This window comes from Erigeron canadensis, chromosome 9 (genome assembly GCF_010389155.1).
Source record: "Erigeron canadensis isolate Cc75 chromosome 9, C_canadensis_v1, whole genome shotgun sequence".
Lineage (NCBI taxonomy): Eukaryota > Viridiplantae > Streptophyta > Magnoliopsida > Asterales > Asteraceae > Erigeron > Erigeron canadensis.
Window position 1 is genome coordinate 8167301 of NC_057769.1, and position 8982 is coordinate 8176282.

An 8982-nucleotide genomic window follows, 5' to 3' on the forward strand; every position below is an offset into this window, starting at 1 on the left:
ATTTAACCACGTCATTTAGCTGCCACAATCTTCTTTCAAAGTTTTTATTTTTTTTAAAACGACAAAAGTAATATATATTAATATAAATGGCAAACTAGCAAGGTATCATGAATCAAAAACCAAGTCAAATTACAAACATGCAACCGAACTTTATAGAAGAGATTCACTATTGAATCCATACCACTACCAGAAACGAACAATAAAGCTAGGAAAACATCTGAACAAAACCTGACCAGACAAGCACCCAACCCATGAATATCTTCAGTGACGAGTAGTCTCCAATAACAACCTCATTCAATAGACATAGGATTTATTCTCTATACACTCTAATCTTCTTCAAAGTAAATGCTTAAATTCTAAAAAACTCTACTTAATTAGTTAGTTATGTAACTGCAATTTATATATAATCAGTGTCGGCTTAAGATTTTTAGAGGCCTTAAACGATATTAGTTTTTTGGAGCCTAGATTATTATCATATGAATTAAAGTAAATAAAAAATAAAGTAGCTCGAATTATGTTATTAAACTATTAGTAATAAAAAGATGTAGATGTTGATGCAAAAACCAATAAGGATATTATTGCAATGCAAATTATACGATGATACTTAGTGCAAAGTCCAAACATTAATTTTTAATTTACAAAGTATTGAGGCCTTAGATTTTTAGGAGCCTAAAGTGATCGCCTAATCGCGTTATCCCGTCTAGCACCTATGTATATAATGTGACTTAGAAATCATAACTCTTGATGATCACTTTAGATATTACGAAAACTCATCTATTGATAATTCTCAATATTTTATACAGTTTAGATAACAATATTTTAAATTATATATCATCATACATGTCACAAAACCGTGTTGAGGGTGTTCTTTTGGTACATATATATGTAATTAAAATAAATTTAAAATGCCACTTTGCTTTTACACTACGATGAGCAAATAATGACCGTACAGAAACATAGATTCATTGTATAATATTTTGTATACATCCATTTAACAGATCAACATCCACTGTCATACTAATATAAATAATTTCACCCAATTATTATCATTCCTACTTTACATGGGCATTTCAGTCATTCTACCCAAAACAACATGCAAAATTATATAGTAAAGTACAAACATTAACTACGTAAGATATATTCGAGGGCAAAATTCCAATATAATTTAATTTTGTGCAAATTGGTCATCGAATAATTTCCTTTTGGTATACCTAGCAAGTAAGGGCTGCCACCGGTGTTGATTTCCCCAGCTCTTCAAACATCATGCCGTGAACATCAAGTGTTGCGGAAGTAAAATCCGAAGAGTTATTGCAAATGAAGTCATTGATGATGGCGGCACTGGGTGCCGCCACAAGCTTAGCCCATGCATCATCAGTGTTTTGTTCTTTTTGTTGAAAGACTTTAGTTGCGTCTATCCGGTGAATTTTCCACCCTTTAACGTTTTGCAACCGACGAATTTTTTGTACTTGTTTACATGCAAGTTTGTATGTGTTGATCTTTACTTTATTAATAGCGGATTCTAGTAATCTGGCACGAGTTTTTTCATCACTGGAAGATGAGTATTCCGAATGGAAAAAAGAATCGAACTCAGGTACTCCAATGGATCGTCGTATTCCTTTGGAGTAATCCGAGTTAGGGTTAAAAAATTTTCTCACTTCTTCCACTAACCCTGCGTCAACCATTTTGTCAACACGTCCCGAAACAAATTGTTGTAAAACCGGCATTGCAACATCAACCCATACGAAACAAACATCGTACCTTGATCTAAACTCATAATTCTTATCATCAATTAATGCTTCAATGAAAGAATTCGACCCACCGGCGATAATAGGGAGTTTTCCTCTACCAACAATAGATTTCATGGCCAGTGATGAAGTTCTAATGAAATCACTGGCCGTGAAATCAGCATTAGGATCCACGATCCCAATAAGGTGATGAGGTACACCTTCACATTCTTCATCGGTTACTTTGTTGGTAGCAATGTCTAAACCTTCATAAACTTGCATTTTGTCCGAGTTTATGATCTCACCGTTGTTTCGGGTAGCAAGATGGATGGCTAATCTTGATTTTCCCGTACCGGTGGCACCCATCACCACCACAACTTTTTCCTTTTGTGGACGGCGCCGGATCAAAGATAACTTCATGGGTATTTGTAGCAAGGATGCTTGAGCTTTGCACATCATCATTAATTGTGATTTACTATTCGCAATATTAAGGTGGCAAATGGTGTATGTATGTATGTTTAGATCGGCGGGAGAATATTTGAATATTGAGGGAAATGTGAGTTTTATGTGATGTGGAAGACACACACGCATGTAAGGCTTATTTATAGATGTTACATGAGACCTCTAAAGATGCAATGAAGGTTCCTTTGTGCATAGTAATGTCTTATATTTAATGAAGTTAGTGTTTGGTCTAAAGTTCCTACTTCACAAATCCTAACTAAAATAAATTCGTGTTAGATAGAAAGTAACTTCTTTTTAAATTTTATTTATTCAAAACAACCAAAGTATATAAGATTATGAAATATTAATTGATATTACCCATTTGGTATATAGTAAAACTTTTAGAGCAAATTGTATAAACATATAATGTATAGATGTGGCCGGTAAATTAATCAATAAACTTTCATGATTCTTATAACATTAAGTTGGTGTACTATTACTATTTTGTTTTATATTACAAATAGGGGTGATCAAAATACGGGTCAACCCGTCAAACCCGTTTAATCGGCCCGTAAAAACCGAACCCGACCCAACCCGTTAAGTATATGGTCCGGTCCATGGGCCTATAATGAAAATCTCGGGTTGTGGGCCGGGCCGGGCTAACCCGGGGAAAAATCAGAGAACCCTTAACCCGGCCAACATTGACATTACATTGTTATAGGACTTATGTATACTCACGTAAATATATATTATATATTGTAATAATATTTTTACTAGTATTTTTATATATTTATATATGTATTTCAGTATTTGATTTGGTTTTCAATTCCATCCAACAAACTCTTTTTATATAAAATCATGTTAATAATGTAATTAGGAATTCTCACATTTTTTTTAATGTTGTTGTTGATAGTTAAAGCACAGCCAAAACGAGAACCATAATGAGATATTGTATTGTAGTTAAACCATTATTATGAAAACCATAAAAAACCATAAATATATTGTTGGACTCCGGGTTACGGGTTGACCCGCAAAAAACCCGAGCCCCAATGTTTTAAATACCGGTAAATACCGGCCGGTATTACCGGTACCAGAGACCACGCCGGTATTTTAAGTCCGGTATTTTCACAATTCAATATCGGCCGGTATTTCCGGTATTCCCGGTATTCCTGGTATTTTCCGGTATTACCATACCGGTATTTCCGGTATTTTCAAAAAATAAAATTTGATTTTTTAAAAAAATTATTTTTTTGATACTTTAATGTTATTTTTTGTTATTTGTGAACTTTAAAACCTATATTTTGTTATGAAATACATATTTGGTATTATTTTTGAGTAAATTATAATTGCATTTTGACTATTTTTGTTAAATTGTAACAAGTTTTGTAGGATTTTTACACAAAAAATATAATAAATTAAAAATAGTCGTACCGGCCGGTATTTCCGGTATTACCGATAATACCGGTAATACCGGAAAATTTTTCCACGCCGGTATAACTAAAATACTGGTTTTTAAAACATTGTCGAGCACGCATGCTAACCCAGACCGGACCGACCCAATGAAACATGGGCCGGTCCTCGTTCCACATATTTTATAATTTTCGGGTCACGGGCCGGGCCAGGTTGAGGCGGGTCGGGCCGGGTTGAGCTCATGATCACCCCTAATTACAAACATATTTTAGTTTTCCATCCATCTTGGATACATGATGCATAAATTAACAAACGTGATTTTGATAGTTTTGACGCATCAATTAGTTAAATAATGACACTTAAGATACAAGCATATATTTGTGGTCTTATAATGCATAAATGAAAATTTTGAATATTTACACACTGTCTTCACTTTAAAAGTAATTCTTATTTTATATATATATATACATAGAAAAGATGATAATGTAGGAACAATTAGAGTGAAAAAATCATGGAAACCTTTTGATTATATGAGTAACTTAATATTTATATGTAAATGATATATGTGAAAAATAACATTTACATATGTGAACGGTTCTTACAAGAACTTTACTAATATATATAATATGTATATGTATATATATATATATATATATATATAATATAAGGGTAACACTCCGGTGAGAACAGTCTTAAAATAAGAACTGTGATAACACTTAAAAACATCATTTTGATGCATTAAAAGTCCATAAAACTAAAATTGTGCATAACTAATTATTATTATTTAAGTGTTTAACAACACATTGATCCGTCAAAATTAAAAAAATCACGTTTTTTGTTTTGTGCATCGAACAAAAAATGTGATTTTTTCGATTTTGATGGATCAATGTAAACACTTAAATAATGATAATAGTTATGCACTATGTCAGTTTTATGGACTTTTAATTTATCAAAATGTAGTTTTAAGAATTATCACCGTGTTCTTATTTTTAGACTCTTCTTATTTGATTGTCCCCTGTAATATAATATAATATGTATATTGTATTATAAAGTTAAACCCAAAATCCTTAATTTCATTTCTTCTTTTTCACAATAAGAATTATTATCTTTACGTATTAGTTAAGATTTCTATGAATGTTTGTATTGTTTAAGGATCTTTATCAAAGTATTAGTTAAAGACTTTTACAGAATATATATATGTTAACAAGTTTTTTAATAGATCCTAATGTGTAACCTGTTAATTTTGGTTTCGTGGTCATGTTTGGAAAATTACACGATTATTTAAATATCCTATCGTGTTTGTGTTTGATTATAATAGGTTTGTATCTTAACAAGTTTTTGTATGTTATGACATATCTAATTTTAAACTATGAACATGCTATTCTTAACTATAGTATATAATGTTTGTAGAGAATAATATATTTAAAACTAATCATCAAGAAAGCAAACTCCAAATGATCCTGGAAAAGGAAGAGTACGCAAATAGTATGGTCAACTCCAAAGTGCCTTGATAAGTTTATACTAATTAAAGAGTCCAAGCATTGCTACTTTTGTTAATGGAGGTCTATTACGATATCATTTATAATAGTTTCTCGTACAAAAGTTGCCCCTTAAATAACTGCATTTTAATTTCAAACCATTCCACTTGTGAATCAAAGAATATGATCTGGGTTCCAAAGTTTTGCTTTACATGAATTTTTTATGCATTGTTTTCTATGTTATTCTCCTCGATATTTCTCGTGTAAAACTCGAAGCATTTCATTGAAACTTTGGCAGGCAAGGAGCATGAGAATCTGTATACTTTTTATCATCTCCAACAGACATAAACAAGTGTACTAGAAAATCTTATATATATTAACACTTTTGCAACTTCTTTCATGGTTTTTGAATCTCAATACTGTTTACAACTTTAAACAAGGCGACGTTAATATGTAAATATCCTTACACCTACTTAAAGAAAGGCTACATTCAGTTTTCACCTAAAGTAGAAAAGTATTTCCGATCTTGCGATGATCGAACCCTTGACAAAGATGTAACCACTTATCCAATCTTGTTAATTGAGAATTTTGTGTCAATAAAAAAGATAATGAATATATTACTACTTTAAGGAAAAGCTTGAATGGCGTTAACCTTTTTGCGCTAATCATTCAAGCTTAAATGGCGTTGACAACCTTTTTGTGCTAATAATCATTCTACAGTTATAATTTTCATAAAAGACAAATTGTTCTATCGAATTTTTTTGAGTTTGTGCCTTTTTTTCCCCTTTCAAAATCAATATATTATAACTTGTAATATACTGTGTATTAGCCATCAGGCCCTGGATCCGCCCATGCCTCTATTATTTCCGCGGTAAATTTATAGGTGTCATACATATGTTTAAGGGTGCAAACGAGAGTTTTTGGTTAGGCTGCTAGTAAAAAATTTTGACTTTATTTTCGGGGTTCAACAATTTATTTCTTTCACTAGCCATCTGAAACTGGATCGTATTAAACGATTCTGATTACGGGTTACCCTATAACTGTATAGATATAAAGGTTTTTTTTTTTTGAATAACATTGGTGATTGGACTTAGCGACATATCTATTCAGTCTTTATCGTCCTGTAGAGATCGACCACGTCACCGACACAGTCAATCCGAGGGCATGACTGGCGGTGGAAGTTCCATTACCGTTCTGGAAGAAACCAGCTAAATGCTTGGAAAAAACCTCCATGTCCCACCTCATTGGCAAGGACTTCCCAAAATGCCTTTTAAAAGTTTAGAACTCGTAACCAACATTTGACTGAAAGAGCTAAGAGACATTAAATGTTCAGTTAGACTAGATCGATCCAAGGACATATATAAAAGTTGTTTATTTTACTATTCAATGGTCATCACGTTTTTAGAAGCTAACTTTCAAACTCAGACTTATTTCTCATCGACTAATAATGAAGGCCTACTCAAACTAGGATAATTGGTTGTCTTAACTAGGTGGTCTTAGTCAGACTTTCTTACATCCAACGCTGAGTAGTTGTTCCAAAGGAAAATTAAATGCGTGTACCTTTCTTACGGGTATGAAAATTGAAAGACCATAATTGAAGTTTTTGGAGTTTCTGTTTTTTCGGATTTTGCTCTTAGTTTCGGTTTTTGAATCACATGATTCTATCGGTCCAATTTGTAGGGGAATAAATCTCTATATATAATAAAACAAGATTATTTTTTATAAGTAGTTTTAGGAAGTTTTTGATGTGGCACATCCATAGTTCACTTTAAAAATTTTTTATTTAATTATGATGTCATAATCTTTAATAAAAGTATTAATCATTTATATAAAGAAAAAAAAATCTCTCTTAGATAATATTTGTCTTTTTTTATTTACTTAATGTAGTAGTCATTTTTATTTTAAAAATTATTATTGTGTTAGTGATTTATTAACTATATATAGTTATTGTGTTAGTTGAATTATTAGATTTATATCAAGTCAATCATTTATATAAAGAAAAAAATCTATCTTGGATAATATTTGTCTTTTTTAATTTACTTAATGCAGTAGTCATTTTTATTTTAAAAAATTATTATTGTGTTAGTGATTTATTAACTATACATAGTTATTGTGTTAGTTGAATTATTAGATTTATATCAAGTTATAATTTTTTAATTACAAACATCATATATATATATATATTTTAATATTATTTATAATTTTAAAATTTTAATTAATATGTCCGGGTTGAACCCGGGTTGATTAACTAGTTAGTTTATTAGAATACAATTCGATAGGAGGGTGGTGCCTTGGTACAAATTTGGGCATTCCATACTTCCATGTCATACTTGGGAGGATCATGGATTGTCAAACAATCATCTAACTCCATATTTATACAATAAGGATTTTGTTATCATAGTCGTTAACGAAGATAATGTAATTTTGATCTATTGTGAAAGTAAAAAGAATAATATATTGGTATTATTTTCTTTCTAATATACAGGTAAACAAATTTATGATGATAAAGTGATTTGCTTTAAAATTAACCAACTGTACGTTGTTTAATATAAGAAGATATATAAGATTAGATTATAATTCCTTTCATAGGGGCATGATTATTATATTCAATTAACATAGGGAATTTTTAATTAGTTCCATTCTACCAACATATGAACCAAACAGTCCAAGTTGCTAAATAGAATCAATATATATATATATATATATATATATATATATCAATATAATTTGTATAAATAATTAAGCTTTACACGCTTCGCTTGAGATGTAGTGTTAGATATTCAGTATATTAAATAATCAACTAGAAATATAATTTTCTCCACCATATATAAAGTTTTGTTCATCAAACGTACGTGTGTTTCTCTTTAGGGAAACATTAAGAATAAATCGAGTTAAGTAGTAGGGACTTCCAAGCTGAAGAGACCGGCAGGAAACAACCACACTCTAAACACTTCATTTCATAAATATAATATATATATATATATATATAGGAAAGTTATTTTGAGAACTATAAAAAAAAAGAACGCGAGAACCAATCTGGGCCATACATCTCATCTTCTTTTTTCTCTCTCATCACTTTCATCCAAATTTTTCAAAACGTTTTATCTCACAAACCGTGCATCGTTAGACGAAAAAAAAACCATGGGTAGTCTTAAAATTTCGTCCTCTTTCATTAGAAATGCTACTTGATATACTTTTGACAAACTTTTAAATTTCGAAATTTTTTTTTTTTTTTCGAATTTTTTTTTTACCTGTCCTACACATGTGTAGGATTATCGCTAAAAAAAAAATTAAAAAAAAAATCGAAATTTAAAAGTTTGTCAAAAGTATATCAAGTCGCATCTCTAATGAAAGAGCACGAAATTTTAAGACTACCCATGCTTTTTTTTTCGTTTGACGATGTACGGTTTGTGAGATAAAACCATTTGAATGAATTGGGTGAAAATGAGGAGAGAGAAAATTAAATATCATCAAGATCAAAATCAATGGCCAGGATTGGTTCTCGCGTTTTTTTTTTTTGATGGTTCTCAAAATAACTCACCCCTATATATATATATGCAAATTTGCCATAGCTAGCTAGAGTTCTAGTGAAACATATCAAATTGACTTGATTATCGCATAACTTCTAACAAGTGGGCTAACTCCCAGTGGCAGAACCTGAACCGGAAGTGACTGGTAGCACAAATTTTTTTCAACTAGCATTGTATCGGCATAAAGTAACGATAACAACGATAACGACAAAATTGTTACAATTTTTAGCATTTTATAACAGATTTTTGGCTATTTTAATGGATTTTTTAGAATTTTTGGCATTTTTAATAGTTTTTTTATTATTTAGTTGTACAGATACATCTTTAAAACATTTATTGATAAAAAAAAAATGTTTCAAAAGTTTAAAGTTAGTTACAAGACCGGTATCTCATATTTAT

General features: G+C 30.7%; 1 protein-coding gene across 1 annotated transcript; it reads right to left on the reverse strand.

Annotated features, from left to right (window-relative positions):
* Positions 1-947: 947 nt before the first annotated feature.
* On the reverse strand, positions 948-2279 carry LOC122582908 (adenylate isopentenyltransferase 3, chloroplastic-like). Its single transcript, XM_043755337.1, has one exon. The coding sequence runs from the start codon at positions 2184-2186 to the stop codon at positions 1212-1214; it is 975 nt and encodes a 324-aa protein (XP_043611272.1). The 5' UTR covers positions 2187-2279; the 3' UTR covers positions 948-1211.
* Between the last annotated feature and the right edge of the window lie 6703 nt (positions 2280-8982).

Excerpts from the sequence above, each read along its gene's own strand:
- LOC122582908 (XM_043755337.1), bottom strand. The coding sequence starts at position 2,186 with ATGATGATGTGCAAAGCTCAAGCATCCTTGCTACAAATACCCATGAAG.